Raw genomic sequence first — 22286 nt, 5'->3', positions numbered from 1 at the left:
ATATCAATGATGTCTTTTCACCCCATCCATCCACTGGCACACTTTTGATTACCACATAATGATTGACAGACATCACTTGGTTGAGATGGAGAGAGACCTGGTGAAACACCAGATATCTGCTACTTGTCACTGAGGAGCATGGGATTAAATGTAGAGGCATGTGTGAATTCCTAAGGAACCACCAAACTGCTGAGGTCACCATCCCTAGACTTACACACTACTTAAACTAACTTATGCTAAGAACGACACACACACTCATGGCCGAGGAAGGACTTGAACCTCTGGTGGGAGTGGCTCTGCAATCCGTGACAGGGCGCCTCAAACTGCGTGGCCACTCCACATGGCTAAATGTAGAGGTCATCACCTTTAGACAGTTATTTGGAAGTGTTCCTATTTCCATACGTTGTGATGCCCTCTACATGGTTTTTTTTCCCAGCAGGAAAATAACAGTACCTCTTTTTATTTCTACTATCTCACATGTGCTGTGAACATCACATTCCAGCGATGGTCAACACCAGAACAGTAATCATGAACATGACTGCAAAATTAGGAAACAATGCTCTTCAAAATGGAACACCGAGACATCTGCTACCCTGTCGTAGTGGAGGATGACATTTACTGTATAGGTTGTCACCTTTGGGTAGCTGTTGGAAACTCTGGTTAAAGATTGGAGGCATATAGTTCTCTTAAAACTATACCGATTTTGCTCGTAAAACTAATAGACATCAGCTGTATCTGTTCTTGTGGAATCATGATTGTTTTTGTTATTATCCTCACAATTGCGTGTTTAAAAACAGGTGTCACCTCAAGTCCTGTATTATTTCATACTTTGTAAGCTCTAATTATGAAGTAGACACCGCTTGAATTATAGCTTGTTGTGGAACCTTGAAATAATAATGCTTTTCCCGACATGTGAGTAGAAGGCATGAAACAGGCTGTGATGACCAAATTTCTTACAAAAAATATTCTGCAAGAATTTGCCACTATTGTGAATGATTGTCTCCTGTATGATGGAAACTTTACTGACAGGTTGGTAGAGGGGAGTTATGGAGTAAAAATGTTAAATGTAAGCACACAGATGGTATTTGGTTTCGATTTATCTGAAGAGATAGATGCGGTAAAATCTTATAGGATGTTCTATTACAAGACAGTCTCTCACGATTTGTTATGTAAATGCTAATGATAGAGTATCACCCCTGTGAAATGGGACCTGCCATAGTGTACAAAACAGCAACATCCTCTTGAGTGGTTGAGTTTTTTTCTGACATGTGAGCAAATGGCATGAAAGTTATATACTTTAATGTTATTTCACATGTCTGAAAGGTTTGTAATACACAAGTGCATGGCAGTTTATTTACAGGTGCTGATTTGAATGCGAGAGACACTCTCAGGTCATGTAATTTGTCTGTCAAGCTGAAAGAAATTGCTTAATGTAGATGTTGTTTCTTCAGAGTTAAAATTCTTGCTTTTTGTTACTCCAATGACAGTTTCAAAATAATGAGGACATTCTGTGGTCATCTGCAGTTTTTGCAGCAAAATAGTGGAAGTTTTATTTTTGCCACATTTTATGCAGAATGGACCTGTATAGGCCTCTGCAGTCTGGTCATCCATAATCGGGAGTGGAGCTTTAGTTTTTTTTTTTTCTTTTGCTTCATTGGATGTCACAAAATAATGAGATGTGCATTGTATCCTGCAGTTGAATGTAAAAACTATACCGATTTTGCTCATAAAACTAAAAGAAATGGACTACACCAATTTTTGTGGAAAGGGGACATTTATTATCATTGTGATTGTATTTTCCTCTTTTAATAGATGAAAGATTATAAGAGGTGTGATGATGTTAAATTCAATTGTTACAGTGAAGTGTTTTCACATTCAAAACAGTGAGCACTCATGAGGGTGGTGTGGGGACGGTCCAGTGTATGTGAGTTCACCAATGCACCTATGCCGTGACCAGAGGGAGGTGTGTGGGGTGGGGTGATGCCGCTATTTTTAGAAGAATAAGCAAGGTGCACTTGGTGGCCCTCATTTATCTCATATTGTTTACTTGGCTTTATATCCTAATGTGTTGGCAAAGAGCCTATGCTTGGACCGTCGCCTCAAGACAGGCTGGGTGCCACTCGTCTGCTGTGGGAAGGGCGGTAGGCAGAAGAAAAACTGCGAGGTGCATGGTAGTTCAAAAAATGGTTCAAATGGCTCTGAGCACTATGGAACTTAACTTCTGAGGTCATCAATCCCCTAGAACTTAGAACTACTTAAACCTAACTAACCTAAGGACATCACACACATCCATGCCAGAGGCAGGATTCGAACCTGCTACCATAGCGGTCGCGCGGTTCCAGACTGCAGCGCCCAGAACCGCTCGGCCACCCCGGCCGGCGTGCATGGTAGCTGTTGACCATTTGATAAAGCCTGTGTCCCCACTGTAGATGGAGGCAGTGGGGAAGTAGGAGTGCCTATAATTTCGCTAGTTGTCGACCTTACATTGAGGAGAATGCAATTTCAACTGCCACCCTGTCTGCAATCTTTCGGGAACATGATTTTCTCCAGTACATGTGTTACATTATGATCCGTTGATTATGAGTGCTGTTTTTTAAAAACAATTTCCATGTCTAGTTAGAACAGTGAAGCATTTTCCATCAGTTGCGATAGTGTGTATGGGCAGGAGGGTTAATGATGAGCAGACGTCTGTAGCGAACTCTGACGTCAGACAGCAATAGACACAGCCCTCAGCAGTATGCTTACAGGTAACATGCTTATTAAACTCCTCTCCATCCAACACCAGCATCTCGTCAGTTGAACTCAGTTCCCAGCAAAAATATAGTACCTTCCACTCCAGCCTTTTTTCTTGCCAGCTTGTAGATGAATGGTAGAGTTTGAATACGTCTGCCACTAGTTTCGAGTGGTATTGTGAAATATTTTCCCAGCAGGATAACACCAGTTGTATGACATAGTCTACTTTCGAGCTGTATTGCGATTTTAAGCACTCCTTGTGTAGCGCTATGCATATAGCTGTGTAATTAGGACCGATCTTTATGATTAATTATGTAATTAGGACCAACCTTTACTTCAGAGTCCGAATGAAAATAAAGAAAGTACACTAACCTAACCTTCCTCTCCTGCATCTGGACAGTTTCCACGTGTTGGAGGATGGGCTTTCCATCCAGAAGGACCAGGGTTCGAGTCCCAGAAAGGGCACCCCCATTTTTAATTTCCCCCCAATTCCTGGGTACAGGGTGATGTGGGATGTCAGCACAGCCCTGGGACAAAGAAATTCACACCAAAATTCGTAATTCCGTCCAGAATCTGAAATTCGAGCCAAAATTCGAAATTCCTGCTAATAGGGAAGGTGGGGAAGGCGGAGGGGGAGGAGGGGAGAGGAGTTGATGGTGAGGAACCCACGTATCGGCTGAGGAAAACATATGACGTCATCTGGGGTGGGAGGGGGTAGGCTGGGTAATTCATTGTTCATTTTAAGTAATTTGCAGTTTGATATCAAATGCGACCTAGCACCGCCGTATCCCTACTGCTGGCCAACAAGCAGAATGCACAAGATATGTTTAATAGATGATATTCCAATTTTTTACTGCCATTAATGTAGGGTCTACAGGAAAACTTCTATTTTGTGCAACAAATTTTATGATTCTTCTGCACAGGTGTAAAGTTTCGAACAGTTTCAATAGGTGGCAGAGTAAACCATCAAAAGGCACTCTTTACAAACAACATACTGTAATTGAATTTTTGGTTGTGGAAAATAAACTGTGGTGAACATACATAAATGTTTGTGTAAAGCATATGGAAAAATGGAAATAAGCGTTTGGCGTTATTGACCGTGAGGCCCCCTGTGGGGCAGGTTCGGCTACCTTGGTGCAGATCTTATTACATTCGACGCCACCTTGGGCAACCTGGGCCCCAGATTGGGATGAAATGATGACGACGAGAACTTAATACCCAGCCACTGAGCGGAGAAAATCTCCGACCCAGCCGGGAATAGAGCCTGCTCCTGTAGGACAGCAATCCGTCATGCTGACAACTCAGCTATTGGGGCGGACAAAGCTAATGGTAATGGACAGTTGATAGGAGTACTGTTGGGCGATGGTTAAGGAGAGTTAAAGCATCAGGACGTGCAGAAATTAAATGTGACCACATTCAGGATGTCCTGTGACAGCCATTGCTCTTAAGTTGACTTGCATAGATGGCATTATATGTGCTTATCAGCACGTCACAAGTCGACAGTTGGCTGTACAGCTGTTGGTGATCATTGGAAGTTCGTGTGCAATGACTGAGACTCTTGGGTACTCAAAGATGTGCTCAGTATGGGTTCCACATATGCTTACAACAGACCACAAGTTTCGAAGAGGAGCCATTTCATTTTAACTGAAAAATTTTAGGCCAATGGAGAAGCCTTTGTGTCATGTACCCTTAGCCTGAGTGAGTCACTTTAACCCAAAAACAAAAAGGCACCCACCAAGATTCCACCACCTGCTATCACTGCCACATCCACCCTTTAGCCCTATAGCTCCCCAAAATTTCCATTTGTTTGGTCTGCTTGCGGATTCTCTGCGTGTGACACTTTTAAGATGATGAAAGCGTAATTAATGCAGTGAAAAGATAGGTGCAAGTACGGGACAGGAGATTTTATGAACAGGTAACGCTGGCGTTAGGCCATAAAGAATGATAGAGCCTATGCAGAAAAATAGCACATGTCAAAGTGATGTTGACTGATATTGTCACCAAATTCTAACCTATTAAGAATAAACATATTTTGAGAAAAAAATTGTCGACCATTACATATTTAACGACCATTGTTATCTGGGCATGTTTACCAGAGATGAAATGGAAACCTTTGGCTGCAGTTTCTCACCATAACAGCTATATCTTCTTTCTTTTCTACAGCATTTACTATGTCTTGTAAAGTTCAGCATTTTTTTAGGATTTAGCAAATTTTTATTATTTCCTTGATGTCACAGTCATGGTAACCCAAGGGAGGAAGCCTTGTGCGTCATCTGTCTGTGAATTGTGTTTTATGTGTTACCATATTTTAACTGTTTGTGCATAATATTCTCTGTGACAGAATCTGGGAAACAGCCCATAATTTGACTAAACTAGCGTGGGAAGCTGCCTGAAAGCCACACACAGGCTGGCCGGTGTACCTGCCTACCGACATTAATTAATCCGCCACCCGGATTCGTTCCGGGTCTCGCCCATCTCTCTCTCTCTCTCTCGCAAGCCAGTACGCTAAGCTGTAAGTGCAGTCCGTAACAGCTAAAAATTGAGTAGTCCGCCTCGGCAGTTGCGCGGTCAGCATGTCAGATTGCTAGTCGAAGGAGCCTGGGGCTCGATACCTGGTCGGGTCTGGGATTTCTCCGCCTCAAGAACCGGGCGTTGCGTAGTTCTTATGTTCGTATCGTCGTAACTCACAAAAAACTTGTCTTCAATATGTTGTCGTATCGTCTTCCATTACTGAGATGGCTGAGTGGCCACGACATGAAAACTAATAAAAAATAAGAAACTAATTGAATAAGTAATCCATAGCACATGGTTCGACAAATGGAAACGTCCATATGCGCTGTTAGTTGATACGACTTAATAGGAAGTTACTCTCCGATTCAATGTTTCTCTGTACAGTAACTATTCTGAAATGCATCTCGTGGCCGTGCGGTAGCGTTCTCGCTTCCCACGCCCGGGTTCCCGGGTTCGATTCCCGGCGGGGTCAGGGATTTTCTCTGCCTCGTGATGGCTGGGTGTTGTGTGATGTCCTTAGGTTAGGTTGGTTTAAGTAGTTCTAAGTTCTACGGGACTGATGACCATAGATGTTAAGTCCCATAGTGCTCAGAGCCATTTGAACCATTTATCCTGAAATGATTGAAAGCTGGTGGATTCTTGTTCACTCAGTGTACGTAAATGTTAAACACTCGTGCTCCCTGTTTTTATTTTAAGATATTTCCATTGTCTCCTCAACCGAGTGACAGGAGAAGAGAAAAATCGATAATCGGGGAAGCAGTCTATCCCGTGCTGCTTTTTTCACGGAAAGGATTTTAATAAGGATAAAATGTTTGCACGGATAGTCACATTTTCCGTCTGTTGATGGTACTGCAGAGATCTCTGTCAGCTGCATATCTAAGCTGATTTGCTAACTTTTAAGTTCTCAGTTGATTCACATACGTAAGAAGGATTCACATTATTGTCCTACCACTCAGGTTCAGGTTTTGTGTGGTTTCTATTAATTAGCTCAGAGGAATGCCGAAATAGCTTCTTTGAAAAATCTCAGATCGACTTCCTCTTCTTGATCAATTCGAGCTTATGCTATGTCTCTCTTCTACCTAACGGCAAAAGTTATGGTGAACCTTAGTTGTGGCCATGCGGTTCTAGGCGCTGCAGTCCGGAACCGCGCGAATGCTACGGTGGCAGGTTCGAATCCTGCGTCGGGCATGGATGTGTGTGATGTCCTTAGGTTAGTTAGGTTTAAGTAGTTCTAAGTTTTAGGGGACTGATGACCTCCTATGTTAAGTCCCATAGTGCTCAGAGACATTTGAACCATTTATGGTGAACCTTAAGATTCATTATAAACTCTTGGCAGCTTAAAACTGTGCGCCGGACCAGGACTTGCACCCAGAACGTTACCTTTTGCTGTAAATACTATTACTGACACAACTAATAATCCTTCTTTGTTTCTCTGTAGACAGACGAGGAGTGCATCCCCTTAGTACAACTGAATCCATGAAAACTGCGCCCAGTGAAATTTGCGCCTTATATGTGTTACCTCTGTGTCACGGTTTACCTGCTCTCAGACCATCGTAATTACCCTAAATTACCTGCTCCCCAGACACGGCCGAACAGCGTCCCCCCCCCCCTTTTTTTGTTTTTTTTTTTTTTTTTTTTTTTTGGTCATCAGTCTACTGACTGGTTTGATGCGGCCCGCCACGAATTCCTTTCCTGTGCTAACCTCTTCATCTCATTTCAGAGTAGCACTTGCAACCTACGTCCTCAATTATTTGCTTGACGTATTCCAATCTCTGTCTTCCTCTACAGTTTTTGCCCTCTACAGCTCCCTCTAGTACCATGGAAGTCATTCCCTCATGTCTTAGCAGAAGTCCTATCATCCTGTCCCTTCTCCTTATCAGTGTTTTCCATATATTCCTTTCCTCTCCGATTCTGCGTAGAACCTCCTCATTCTTTACCTTATCAATCCACCTAATTTTCAACATTCATCTATAGCACCACATCTCAAATGCTTCGATTCTCTTCTGTTCCGGTTTTCCCACAGTCCATTTTTCACTACCATACAATGCTGTACTCCAGACGTACATCCTCAGAAATTTGCGTCCCCATAGGACTCCTCTACCACAGCAGCTGACTGTATGATGGTTCAAATGGCTCTGAGCACTATGGGACTCAACTGCTGTGGTCATCAGTCCCCTAGAACTTAGAACTACTTAAACCTAACTAACCTAAGGACATCACACACATCTATGCCCGAGGCAGGATTCGAACCTGCGATCGTAACAGTCGCACGGTTCCGGACTGCGCGCCTAGAACCACGAGACCACCGCGGCCGGCGCTGACTGTATGACCTAATAGCCTTAGTCAGGGGCGGATCCAGGATCTCGGTCAGGGGGGGGCCAAATTTTTTGGCACCTGCCTTCCAAAAAATTAATTCCAAATAAAAGCATTAACACTCTATATACGCTCGCGTGTGCGCGTGCGTGCACACGCACACACACACATATTCTGCTTTTAGTTTAATTGTGTATCGCTATGTCTTAAGTGTGTTTAATGAAATAACGTACTGCATTACCTAAAAAATATGCTTCAAATACGACACGTGCACTTGAAAAACTCCGTGTTTGTCTGCTAATGTAAAATGATCTATAAAAATGCTAATGTTCGTTTCCATTCTTAAATCTTCGAAATTAGTTCACCAATTGCTTTCATATGACAGAATGTTGCCATCGAATTCGTGCATGTGTTTATACGCAGCAATGGCGATACGACTGCGATAAGTTATCATAGGATAGTTGACCGTGTTCAGGAAATCATCTTATATCGTTAATTACGTCAGTATCTGTTTGAATCTGCTGATCGTAACATTTATATTCTTACTGTATGAGAGAATGGATTCTGAATGAATCCACAGACGTTATTTTCGTGTACATTATTACATTTGGCTATTTGCAAATTGCCACTAGAAACAAAATCTTACATACGCACTGCAGGGAAAGTGCTAAAAAAGGGACACAGATCGCTCATGCCTCAGCGAATATTATCATTTTATTCGTAGGTATAGTTGTTTTTTCTGTAGTTTATTCACTAAGTTGAAGAGGCTTCAAGGTCTCTTAGGTATCTTTTTGAATTGTTACATCAAACTGCGTGCCATTGTTTACATCTTCGACTTCAAGTAAAACATACTAGATAGGCTGACGTAATCAGCCCCTAAAGCAGTCGAAAAAAAAGATCGGTCACGCACAAGGGGGGGGGGGGGGGCAACCTCCCCCTGGACCCGCCCCTGGTCTTAGTACCGCTCTAGGTGTGATAGAGCTGATTTCGTGTGACTAATGTATTTCTGTCACAATAGTTCCGATATGGAAGTTTCAATGACCATTCACGGTTAGCCATGTTGCCACTACGAAGATTATTCTTACATAGTTAAGAGAACGAAAGAAGACGGGAGTGTGACGTGGTGCTGTTCAAGACAGAAAGCGAACCACTGCCGAGGAATGCTTACAACCAAGGACTCGACGGTGCTTTTGTCGCTCGAGCATCAGTGTGGAGCTTCGGATGAAGCTTGTTTGGAAATAAAGAAGACTTTGAACGAGGCGAAGAAAAAGGGCACGAGAGGAAGAGACTTCTATTTCCAAAATATACTCAGAGGAGCTAGGTTGCCTGCATAATCAGGGGTATGATTTTGTCACTGAAATGCCCGAGCAGCAAGCATGAGACATGGCAGCAGTTTCCTTTTAAGCGACAACAAATTAGGAGAAAGAATAACAGTTTTTAGCAGAAGAACAGCTAGAGAGGCTCTAAGAAGTAAACAAGATTTTTTTATGGGTGGCACATTCAAGTGCTGTAGCAAGCAGTTTTCGAAATATACACAATTCACGCCGACTTCAGGAGTGCAAATAATGAAACAAACCTTTACCCAGTTGCCTATACATAATTGCCAAAGAAAAGAAAAGGGACATACATCTGTCTTTTCCGAAATTTGGTGGAAATCATTCCAGAATGGAAACCAGCAAACGTGACCGTAGGTTTCGAATCAGCAGCGATTTCTGCAACTGAAGTTGTGCTACTGACAGTCAAAGTAAAAGGGTGTTATTTCCACATGAAATGTGACGCTGGAGAAAAGTGCAAGATCTAGGACTTACTCATGAGAAAAAATGAAGAAGTGAGACAACAAATCCGCATGTGTGCTGCGCTGGCGTTCCTACGGCCTGGAGATGTATGTTATCGCTGGCTCAAGATACATTCACAAGCACTGGTTATCCCGAGGCTTTCTGAGCTTTTTTACTACTTTGTCGAAGGAAGTTGGGAAACGAAGAAAAAGCTACAAGGCTTTGGAGTTACTATAAACGGTGCCATCGAACGACCAGCGCTGTAGAGGGCTGACACCACGAAAGTAATAACATGTTTGCTAAACCAAATCCTAAAATGAATTACGTAATTCGGTGTATGAAAAGAAAAGCAGAAAATTCAGGGCGCGCGATAATGAAGGTAGACGGAAAAAACAATGTACATGAAACGGGATGAAAGGTTGGTAAAAATAGCAAAAAAGTACGAAGAAGATGGTGAAATCAGAACTTGCATGAAAGCTATCTCCTACCTACAAAAATCTGACTAAATTCATCAGAAGATGTATGTAGATAGAAAACTGTCCTAAATGTAATTAGCAACTTGTAAATAAAAAAACTTTAAAAAAAGACACATTGATGGTGCTTATAAGCTGATGACAACAATTTACTTTTGCCATTTAGTCAGTCCAAAGCCTGGACGAAGTGCGATAGATATCTGATTATTTTTAAAAACATAGGCTCAATTCTATGGTCGGCTGTGGTGTATTTGGCTTTCATGGCTTCTCAGATCATTCCACACTAATGCTGGAATGTTTGTTTCTGTGAGTGAACTTGTCATTCATTTTATAAAGCTTCTAAGACACATACACACACTTTAACGACGTAAAGATAAGACTGATGAGCTATTTAAATGTTATTAAATGTCTTGGCGATATTTGCTATGATTAATTTCGAACTTGTGCGGGACTGTACAGAGAATTCCGTATTGTGTTACCTACATAGCTAGTATTTTACTCTGTTGCAGACTGAGGTCTGCACAGTGGGTAGTATGGTACCCGGTGCAGCTTTTAATTTATGCCACCGCCTTAATTGCCACCCCAACTGAAGCACAACATTTGTGACTAACGCGTAACTTAAAACTTCTTCCTTCTTTTCCAGCTGCAAGTTTTGTATTTGCCTCATCAATATCGATATCCTTAGCTAGCCCATTTTTTGACTAACTGCCACATTAAACGGTCGTCGTTGACTCATAGTAGACCCAAGATAATTCTTAATTAGACTTTTGAAAAGAAGAATTCTGTTACACAACGTTGTCGAAACACACAAAAGTTAAGAAAAATCATAACGCCAAAATAAAGTTGGAGAAAAAATCTTCATGAGGCATCTCATGATAACTGTCAACTGATTTTTGTATAATCGTTGGAAATTTCGTTTCTGAAATTTTAATCAAATGACTCGTACCTGAAACAGCATCTGATATGAGTTCAATGGTTTTGCAACGTGTATCGATTTCTTGCAGAAAGCTGTCGATGCACTCGTAACATTGACCTTCTCAGTTGCAGCGTTCTGTGTAGTATGGCCTGAAAATGCGAGCTCGGAAACCTCCAGGTAGCGTCCCTCAGCTCCTCTACTTGCCAGGCAAGGGGATTAGTGAACCCTTGCTCGACCCTTTCCGGGCGCAAATTTTAGTGGCCGCAGTTTTAAGTACACCAGCACAACTATGCATACACTTACATAACAATATATACAGGTTCAGTCAAAGCGTCAAATATCAATGAAAAATGAAACTATTACGCAATTTATATTTCGAGAAAAAAATGGTATGTTTTCTACTCATTTGTATGAAAATAGCATCGCTTCCTGGCAACATTCTTCCAATGGCTGTCTATCAGTTTTATTGTTACGTTTATGTCAACAGGTGCAGTGACATTTATCTGCAAACAAACTCAGAAGCCGGCCGGAATGACCGAGCGGATCTAGGCGCTTCAGTTTGGAACCGCGCAACAGCAATGGTCGCAGGTTCTAATCCTGCCTCAGGCATGGATGTGTGTGCTGTCCTTAGGTTAGTTAGGTTTAAGTAGTTCTAAGTTCTGGGGGACTGATGACCTCCGCTGTTGGGTCCCATAGTGCTCAGAGCCATTTGAGCCATACTCAGAAGAAATTCAGTCTCTGAAAATGGAAACGCCTTTAAATTCGGTAGGTTCTGATAAAGTACAGGATGAAGGTATGGCGTATTTATTGACGCGTATGTACGGAAGTATCAACATATTATGCTCGTAAAAAAAAAGACAAGATGTATAGCCGGCCAGAGTGGCCGTGCGCTTCTAGGCGCTACAGTCAGGAACCGCGGGACCGCTACGGTCGCAGGTTCGAATCCTGCCTCGGGCATGGATGTGTGTGACGTCCTTAGGTTAGTTAGGTTTCAGTAGTTCTAAGTTCTAGGGGCTGATGACCTCAGAAGTTGAGTCCCATAGTGCTCAGAGCCATTTGAACCATTTTTTGAACAAGATCTATGTGTCCTTCCTGTTAGAGTACTGAAATATATCGCTTCCTCATTTATGGCAAGTATGTTTTGAGAGTCTTCAACTATTTTAGGGTTACACGTTTTTTTAGCATTTAAGCTCACTGGGTACGTAATCACAGTGTTTAGGTGACATTTAAATATGTGCAGTAATATTCTTTTTAGTGACAGTCTGGAATCATCGCAACATAAATAGAGTTTACAAAAGGAAATAAAAAGTATTGTATCCTGGGGAGAAGTAGTAAATTTTGTCCACAAATCTCAAAAAAATTTTGCCGGCTGTGCATGTTAACAGGAGAAATTTGCGAAGCTGCTAGCAGCTTTCATCGTCAAATTAAACTTCTGTCGTCTACACTTCTCTTAGACATACCACGTACTGTTATGGTATTTCGTGGGTACTTACATAAAACATTTCAGTTACATGCTCAGAAATTCTTACATTATACTGTGAAAATGTTTGTCAAAGATGATGAGTAATAAATCTTTGATGTTATGCAGTAGGATAAGGTCGACTATTGGGTACGTCACGCAGGACGTAGAGGAGGAAATGATAGCTGGCAGGTGAGACGGCAACATGTGCTGGGACAGCCGATTCGGCAAGATCTTCGACACTCCTTTCGCTCGTCGAGTGCGCCGGCTCTACATGGAAAATAATTTGCTTGTGTTTGGAGTCGTCGGTCATGTGAGTAGTATGTTTGTACATGAGACGATTGATCGTTGTTGTGCACAAGCTGCTTTGTGAAAAACAGCGGGCGTAATAATGCTAGCAAAATCTTATATTTTACTGTAATTATTTACGCTGTGGTGGAAACTATTCCAATCTGAACATAAGCCCTAAGCCTCAAAGTAGTCATAGTAGTAGTTGCAAGAGGTATCTAGGCAGCACTCACTGTTACTCTAAAATCTTTTTTCCTGAAATAGAATTAAGGATATTTCTTGTATTTCACAAAAATGAGATAGCGTTGGTATAAAATTGTTTCCAGGGATTTTCGTTGTCTTGATAGGTAAATTAAGATTACTTGGTCCTCCTGTGCTCATAACGTCACAATGTAACGGCCCATGTTACGAAGAGAATGCCGTTGGAAACATGTTTCCAGCACATAAATTGTGAAAGTTGCCGAAACCGTCTTTATCTGTATTTCATTGTAATTTGTTTTTAAGTAAAGGCGATGATTTATATATTTCCATACGCGTGAACGGACATACTTTCCAACTGCAATTAATTCCAGATTAGTTTTCTCAGTAGATACTGCTGGCATCTTTACCCCGATTTTACAGTTAGGCATAAATGCGTACTTTCAGCTGAACAGTGGAAACGGTTCTAATTTTTAATGAAATGACCATATTAAATATCCATTCCATATCGTTTACTTGGACAAATGAATCTTAAGGTAATTCGTGCAATGTATGAGATCTCTCTCTGGAGAGACAAAGTAGGGGAAGGACTTAAGTCCAGTGATTTGTCTACTGTGCTAATAGCCCGAAGTGTACCCATTTCTGAATATTTGTTTAAAATGTCAGATTACCTGAGGAAGTGAGGTTTTTTTTTTTCATGAAGGTAGTCTGGCTTCGCCTTTTGTTGAGATCGTTGGAGACAGCACAAGCTCGAATGAAGAAAGAAATTGTAGGTGTTACGTATTTTCAAAAGGATTATCCTAGCTTCGGTGTTCATAGATCCATGAAAAGCACGAAAAACATGTGATTGGTGTTACCATTACCGTCTTGTAACTGCTCTTGGTGTAATATGTATTACTTTTTTGCTTCCTTTTTAAACGTATTTTCGTTCTCACCTCCTTGTGTATTTACAGCATTTCATTGACACAAAATATTATTTTGAGCTTCATGTTTCCATTTCCTTGCTAAAGTAAGTCCAAAGTGGCTCTTGTAACATGATCATGTGTGGAGCTGTTACTGAAATGGTACTGTTTTCCCTAATACGAACCTTATAGGTAGATGTAATCATTTGGTTCGGTACGATACCAAATTTTTAAAACGGTTCTTAAAGATGAAACTGCCTCCTAGCTAGTATCCTTACGATCCTTTTATCCGGTTTAAAATTTATAAGGACACTTTCGGTCTAGCTAATTACGGGTTATCAAACAGTCTCTGAAACTGTTAGCGTTCTCAGACTTGCGTCGTTCCTGTAATGTGTACACTCTAACATTTCCATAGAAGTTGCATATATAGAAATGGGATTTCTGTTAAATAACAGTATATAAAGGGCGTGTATTCAGCTATACGGTTAATACTCGTGGTTTTATTTAAGGGTATATAAAAGCAACTGTGTTTAAAGTTGGAACTCTGTACTCCGTAACAGATTTAGAGCGCCTGTGAAAAGTGACAGTATTTAATGTTCAGTTGCGTGTTGTGCTAAATTCCAGCCTGAAACCGGCTGACGTACTTTCTCAGTCAACTTGAATACAAACTCAGCCTAACAGGGCAGAAAAAACTTAACTGTGTAATAGCAGATCTTCATATTCCTTTTTTTACTGTTTCGCTGTGAAAGATGTGCTAGATTAATGTACTGTTTGACGAACTATAAAATGTCGCCGGTTAAAATGAAGAGCAATTCAAACAATTTAGAGCACAGCTGGACAGCAAAATGTCCCCTTCACCATCTGGAGAAAAGCTTGAGTATAAAATGGTCCATTCTGGATGGCTAATAACTGTGCAACCTTAATTTGCCATGCACTTCCTTCAGTGTATCTCTGGTGGTACTGAGCAAAGTGAATTTCCCTTTACCAATGTAAAGTGGGTGATAGCGATTTGTTTGTAGTGGCGAAAAAACTCTTAAACTAAAATGCCTCAAACGTGTCGGTTCCTATATGGTAAATATAATGCAAGAAGTTAATTGTGCGTTCAGTTCGATGCGCCAGAGAAGCTGTTTACTTGATCGAATGTTCTAGATAGATACGCTTGCTGATTGGTAATATGATCAGAATGTTTTCATGGTTTTGTTGGACGGAATTTTCAGTGCAAAGGCATTTCTATGTTCCACCGTTAAGCTATATATATATTTTTTTTTTTTTTGTGCCACAGCTTGATAACCAAAGCATTAAAGAGCTGTAATAATTCAGCGGCAATTAAACTATAACTGGTAAATGAGTAAGTTGACATTGTTATAGACCCAACTTGTAGAAAAATCACGTGGTTTAAATCTGTAGTTTAATCAAACTGAGTTTTTAGAATTTTGTGGAATTATTTTGTAGCGATGAGAGCGAGATAATTTATACTGATGCAAAAATCAGCTTCTGCCGTATAGACTAGAGGCATTACGTTAATTGGTGTGAATATACAGTCGTTAGTGGTATTACTAATAGTACTCCGTTACTTTATACCAACGTTTATCAGCTAGGGAATTGCCACATCGAAGCAATAATTACTTACATGAATAGTGCAGGAGATACTTCAGGAAGATGGAAGCAAAAGCTTTCATACTGTACCGAATGAGTGAAATTCCCCATTTCATTGCATAAGAACATTTTGTGCAACCTATCATCCTTCATTGAGTGACGTCATAACTCCGAAAGAATATGCTGCGTAGTTATCGGTAGACTCAACGATTGTTGGGTATTACAGGCAGAGACGCACTTACCGTGAATTCTACAGAGGCTGGTCAGAAACAGTCTGACAAGCTTGTGAAGGTGTTGCACAGTAGCTTGTGCTGAGAAATACTTCTTAAGAGCTATAAGTTGCCCCATTTCAGAGTTAATTAGCACTGAAGTTTAGCCAATCAGGCCGTTGCGCGCATACATTCAAGCTGATAGCCAGAGACGGTGTCGCCAAAAGCGTTCTTCGTTTGGTTTCCGAAGGCGAAGAAGAAAGTGAAACAAAAATTGGTCATGGGACTGTAGTAAGGATCGTACCCAAGCCAAAGTCTGAGCAGTGCCGTGTCCTACCATGTACGGCTCAGAATACAAACTAGTTTTATCCGCCCGGCCTCTCGAATTTGCGTCGCGACAGCCTGATTGGCTGACTTCTGTGCTAATTAAGCCGGAACAGCGCAACGTATAGTTATTTTTAAGAATTCTCAGCACAAGCTAACCTGCAACACCTCTACAAGCTTTCAGACTTTGACACTCCTGTATAAATGAACAGAGGCCCATGTGAGAAGATGGTTGTTGACGGCGACGCTCTTCGAAGTAAATTAGTGGATATTAAAGAATGGCGTATCGTAGTTATCACATATATCGTATTCTCAGATTTGGATAAACTAAAATGTAGATTGCGATACAACTTCAGTTGACACATTGTTTCTGTCCACAGCAGAAACGCAGACAAGCTGTTAAATGTGTACAGAGGTTGGACAAAAATGTGAAAACACTGCGAGAAATCTGTGCTTAAACAGAAATGCATGTGCTAGCCAACCCAGAATGTTGCGCTGTTATATTTCACCACGAAAGGAATTTGTGCAATGTCCTTGTGACGTTCAGTGTCAGTAGTGGTCAGTGCAGTGTTCTATGTAGTGAGAGCATTATATCGAAGCTAAGATTTCAAAAGAGCGTAAATTGTTAGCGCACGTATCGGGGGTCCATTCGTAACCAAGGCAGCTGAAGTGTGCAGTGTTTAGAGGCACAGACTCGAATTTGTAACGAATAGAGGAAAAGCGGACAATCACGAGCAGATAAAAACGCTCACGAAAGTGTTGTGATCGTAAAGGACGGTCACTGAGGATTGTGACGAAAAGTAAAATAAGCTACAAAAATCACTTCAGAATTGAATGTTTCGCCAGCCGAAAACACGAAGGGAGCTCTATAAGCAGGGAACTCCAGGGCGACCTGGAATTCAAACTCAACAGTAATGTAATTGCCGGTGACAGGATCATTTAGTAATCGCGAAAGCGTTACGGAGATGATAAACTCCAGTGGACGACTCTGCAGGAGACATGCTCAGTAGCTCGGTACGGGCTTTTGTTGAAGTTTCGAGAACATACCTTCACCGAGGAGTCAAGCAGTATATTGCTCCCTGCTACGTATATCTCGCGAAGAGACCATGAGAATAAAATCAGAGATTATAGCCCACACAGAGGCATACCGACAATCATTTGCTCCACGAACAATAAGAGACTGGAATAGAATAGAGAACCGATAGAGGTACTCAAGGTACCCTCCGCCACACACCGTCAGGTGGCTTGCGGCGTATGGATGTAGATGTAGACGTAGACAGGAGAACGTGACGTCGAAACCATAAAACCTGGACTATGAAGTAATGGAGGAATGTCATTGTCGAATAAGTCTTGTTTCACACTGTTACCAACTTACGGTTGAGTTCACATCCCAATAGTGACAATATGGTAAGATTCCATGGGCCCCATGGTTACTCCGGAAGGTCGCATTTCTGTCTAGGATATGCTACCATTTTGGCTGATCAGGTCGTTCTCAATGTAAAATGTTAGTTCCCCAATGGTGTAGCTGTGTTCAAAGAAAGGGCTACTGTTTCCACAGCTCGTTTCGCCCAGGTCTCGTTCTGCCTGCGTGAGGATGAACTGTCGCGTCTCCCCAGATCACCAGATGTCAATAACAGTCTTTCCTACCTGAACTTGGCCCTATTCGGAAGGAAGAAGGGTATGATTCTTTCAAAACAATGGAGGACTTGCGGTTGTCCATTCAGGGACGAATGGAAGCTGTTTTGAATGCTAACAGATTTTCTACTCCTTATTAGGCATAGAAATATCATTTTGGTGTTTCCACATTTTTGTCGAGCCCCCTTGAAATTGCGTAGCGCTGTGTGGTACACAATATAAAGAAGTGCATTCCGTCACGAAACTCTTAACTTCGTCAGTGTATAGATACTGAAGTTGTACAGAAATTTGTAACATTATTTTCTGTTCATTACAGGTCTTTGATATTTAAGTTGTGGGCACCTGATCGTGACGACAGGTTGCTCCATAATCCGTTACCCAAAAGTAGAATGGATTGAAACATAGGAGTATGACGCGATTTTTGGTTTTCAGATAATGTCTGCCATGGTGTTCTTCGATATGGTCGAGAAGCTGTGCGGGGGCTCAGACACAACTTGGTCTCCGCTTCGACTACTAGGACCTCCGATGTGGCTCCCGCTGAGAACTGCCACAGGTAGTCTCAACTATTAGAAAAAATAAGATTTATATTATGTTACCTTCGGTTAACGAAAAGGTCAGAATAAAAATTTCCTTTAGTAAATACGGATGTTACCGAGAGATTTCCAAATAACTGAAAACGGTAAGTAAATATCAGTACTATGAAATAACAAATTATTTCAACAGGTTACCAAAGAAACAAAAGGTATAAAAAATGTGGAACACGTCATGAGATATGCTCCCTCGTATTTCCTACAATCACCGCTCACATAAAAGCTCATTGCAGCTTTTGTCTTTGTTAAAGTATACGACAGTGACACGAAATTTAGTTCCCCGTGAAAATATATAACAAAACGTTATTGAATATACTATTATTGCAAAAGATTTTAAAGGCAGGTGGTTCAATACATTTTCGTGTTCCCGCTAGCGTGGGTGTAAAACACCCAGTAGTACCAAGAACCATCCCACTTCGTCCGAATCGCGTTGAGGCCACGCGATATCATAAACGCATGGGGATGGACATAGATAATTCGTGCAGTGTCTAGCTAACATTGCTAGATTGGTGCCCGTGAAGAATGGCAGACTGCGATAGCACATTCACCTAAGAGGTAACTGTAATTAGAATATACACGTAATGGACACTTGGGCTGAGTGTAGACAAGATGCTAGTTCCCTGCGTCATCAAAGAACGTAGAACCGAAACATTGCCTTCAGCACACAGTATTCTCAGCAACCATCCTCAGTTTAAATTGTTAGCAACACTGCTACTGCCGCGGTTTAGTTTCACACTACCTGCAACTTTCCTAGTGGGTGTGAACCCTTCACCATCTAGGCTTCGTGAAGTGGCCCATGTTGACCTAAGCCTTCATTCGCTTTCTAAGGACACTAATCCAGCCTCCGTTTATCTTAAGTTTCACGAATTCCGCATGGAACTTGGCGAGAGTACCTTCGTCTACATTGACGGTTCTCGGACTGACCGTGGGGTTGGGTGTGCCTTCGTCATTGACATCCGTGCCTTTCGATATCGGTTTCCGTCACACTGCTCAGTATTTACAGCCGAGCTATTCGCCCTGTATCAGACGACCGAGTGCATCCGGCGACAACGTTTTAAATTGTCGTCTGCTCACTCATTTAGCGCCTTTAAGTCTGTGCGCTGTACACTGCCCATTCCTTAGTGCAGTGATTCCAGGAAAACTGTCACTTGCTCACTCTTCGTGGAGCCAGTGTGATGTATGTGTGTTTTTGGTCATGTCAGTCTGCCAGGAAACAAGGCTGCTGAGGCTGCTGCCAAGGCTGCAGTCCTCGTACCTTAGCCGGAGCGTAATATTCCCTCCGATGATCTCTGCGATGCCGTCTGTCAGGAGGTGGTGTCCCTTTGGCATTGCCAATGGTCCTCCTTTCACGGGACTAAGCTCCAGCTTAAGCCTCTCCCAGCAGCCTGGACGACCTCCTGTCGGCCCTTCCGCCGGGAGGAGGTCATGTTAACTAGGCTGCGTATTGGGCACTGCCTTTTTAGCCATCTTCATTTGCTAACAGGGAGAAGGCACGACCGTGGGGTCGGGGATTTGTCCGAAATTTTGTGTGGTGAGAGGACCCCAAACAGCTCACATGGTTAAAATATTAGGACGCACTACCCGGAAAATCCGGGGAAAAAATCGATCCAAAGTATACACTAGATCGCGTGTTGCATTGCCGAGCCACCGTCTGAACTGGATGTTTAGGGATCGGACTCTTACGCCAGAGGTCTCGGGTTCGATTCCTCCTCAGCACTTTTTTCTTCTTCTTCTTTCTCTTCTGCTTCTTCTTTCTTTCTCTTCTGCTTCTTCTTTCTTTCTCTTCTGCTTCTTCTTTCTTTCTCTTCTGCTTCTTCTTCTTCTCTTCTTTCTTTCTCTTCTGCTTCTTCTTTCTTTCTCTTCTGCTTCTTCTTTCTTTCTCTTCTGCTTCTTCTTTCTTTCTCTTCTGCTTCTTCTTTCTTTCTCTTCTGCTTCTTCTTCTTCTCTTCTCTCTCTTCTTCTGCTTCTTCTTTCTTTCTCTCTCTTCTTCTGCTTCTTCTTTCTTTCTCTCTCTCTTCTTCTGCTTCTTCTTTCTTTCTCTCTCTTCTTCTGCTTCTTCTTTCTTTCTCTCTCTTCTTCTGCTTCTTCTTTCTTTCTCTCTCTTCTTCTGCTTCTTCTTTCTTTCTCTCTCTTCTTCTGCTTCTTCTTTCTTTCTCTCTCTTCTTCTGCTTCTTCTTTCTTTCTCTCTCTTCTTCTGCTTCTTCTTTCTTTCTCTCTTCTTCTTCTGCTTCTTCTTTCTTTCTCTCTCTTCTTCTGCTTCTTCTTTCTTTCTCTCTCTTCTTCTGCTTCTTCTTTCTTTCTCTCTCTTCTTCTGCTTCTTCTTTCTTTCTCTCTCTTCTTCTGCTTCTTCTTTCTTTCTCTCTCTTCTTCTGCTTCTTCTTTCTTTCTCTCTCTTCTTCTGCTTCTTCTTTCTTTCTCTCTCTTCTTCTGCTTCTTCTTTCTTTCTCTCTCTTCTTCTGCTTCTTCTTTCTTTCTCTCTCTCTTCTTCTGCTTCTTCTTTCTTTCTCTCTCTTCTTCTGCTTCTTCTTTTCTTTCTCTCTCTTCTTCTGCTTCTTCTTTCTTTCTCTCTCTTCTTCTGCTTCTTTTCTTCTCTCTCTTCTTCTGCTTCTTCTTTCTTTCTCTCTCTTCTTCTGCTTCTTCTTTCTTCTCTCTCTCTTCTGCTTCTTCTTTCTTTCTTTCTTTCTCTCTCTCTCTCCTGCTGTTTCTTTCTTTCTTTCTTTCTTTCTCTCTCTCTCTCCTGCTGTTTCTTTCTTTCTTTCTTTCTTTCTCTCTCTCTCTCCTGCTGTTTCTTTCTTTCTTTCTTTCTTTCTCTCTCTCTCTCCTGCTGTTTCTTTCTTCTTTCTTCTCTCTCTCTCTCCTGCTGTTTCTTTCTTTCTTTCTTTCTCTCTCTCTCTCTCTCCTGCTGTTTCTTTCTTTCTTTCTTTCTCTCTCTTCTCCTGCTGTTCTTCTTCTTCTTTCTTTCTCTTTCTTTCTTCTTCTCTTTCTTTCTTTCTCTTTCTCTTTCTTTCTCTTTCTCTTTCTCTTTCTTTCTTTCTTTCTCTTTCTTTCTTTCTTTCTCTTTCTTTCTTTCTTTTCTCTTTCTTTCTTTCTTTCTCTTTCTTTCTTTCTTTCTCTTTCTTTCTTTCTTTTCTCTTTCTTTCTTTCTTTCTCTTTCTTCTTTTCTTTCTCCTTCTTCTTTCTTTCTTTCTCTTTCTTTCTTTCTTTCTCTTTCTTTCTTTCTTTCTCTTTCTTTCTTTCTTTCTCTTTCTTTCTTTCTTTCTCTTTCTTTCTTTCTTTCTTCTTCTCTTTCTTTCTTTTCTTCTTTCTTTCTTTCTTTCTCTTTCTTTCTTCTTCTCTTTCTTCTTCTTCTTTCTTTCTCTTTCTTTCTTTCTTCTCTTTCTTTCTTTCTCTTTCTTTCTTTCTTTCTTTCTTTCTCTTTCTTTCTTTTCTCTTTCTTTCTTTCTTTCTTTCTTTCTCTTCTTCTGCTTGTTCTTCTTTTCCACCAATCATTCAGAAAATTTCCCAAACCTACACTATCTATAACAAATTAGTTAAATTATTGAATAAAAATTTTCTTTTTGTCAAACACAATTCATGGCGGTGGGTTTTTCATTGTATATGAGGAGCAACATTGGGTTCTTAATCAGAATAACAAAGTCGATTGGGAAACATTAAATATTTATACATATAATAATTAAAAATAAGAACCGCAGTAATAATTATAGTAAAAACAAACAAAGCAATAATTTTTGATATCTTGTGCAACATATAAAGGCGGATTTTTTACAATCACAGGGCGTTTGCAATAAATCTGTACAAAACATGCCCCATTAACACTTACGAAAATGTTTTGAGTTTCTGATAATTTTGAGGCAAACCAGGAATATTTAATCATGTCTCGGGATATTGGTGACGAGTTATAGATTGTATAAAAATTCAATCTCGCCGGGAATTAATTTCACTATTCTCCTGTAACAATGCACTGCAATTTTGGAAGCAACAGAAAAAAATGCCGGAGGAGGAATCAAACCCGAGACATCTGGTGTAAGGGTCCGAGCGCTAACCATGTAGGCCAAACGACGGTTCGGCAACGGACTAACATTTTATTCTCATACGGCACCTAAGAAACTTTGGATTGATTTTTCTCGGGATTTTCCGAGTAGTGCGTCCTAATACTTTAACCATGTGAGGTGTTAGGGGTCCTCTTTCACCACACACAATTTCGGACAAATCCCCGCCCCTACGGTCGTGCCGTCTGCTTGTAAGAGGCGCTAACCCCACCACTTTGTATACATTGCTCCCAAGTTTTAAGTGTCAGCCACTTCCTGCTGGAAAGCCTATTTTTTAACCGTTTACGTTCCCGCTTGTGTTTGCCATCTGAGTTA

General features: G+C 41.3%; 1 protein-coding gene across 3 annotated transcripts in view; it reads left to right on the top strand.

Moving 5' to 3' along the window:
- The first annotated feature begins 12289 nt into the window (after positions 1 to 12289).
- Positions 12290 to 22286, top strand: part of LOC126298454 (uncharacterized) — a 65762-nt gene continuing 55765 nt past the window's right edge. The window contains exons 1-2 of one of the 3 annotated variants that reach the window (XM_049989785.1): positions 12290 to 12493; positions 17765 to 17885. In XM_049989785.1, the coding sequence (XP_049845742.1) occupies positions 12386 to 12493; positions 17765 to 17885 (229 nt within the window). In that variant the 5' untranslated portion in view covers positions 12290 to 12385. The remainder of the gene's footprint in view (positions 12494 to 17764; positions 17886 to 22286) is intronic. The other 2 variants (XM_049989784.1, XM_049989786.1) reach the window with 2 other exon arrangements.

This window comes from Schistocerca gregaria, chromosome X, assembly GCF_023897955.1.
Source record: "Schistocerca gregaria isolate iqSchGreg1 chromosome X, iqSchGreg1.2, whole genome shotgun sequence".
In the NCBI taxonomy this organism is placed as follows: domain Eukaryota; kingdom Metazoa; phylum Arthropoda; class Insecta; order Orthoptera; family Acrididae; genus Schistocerca; species Schistocerca gregaria.
This window is presented reverse-complemented; position numbering and strand designations above follow the sequence as displayed.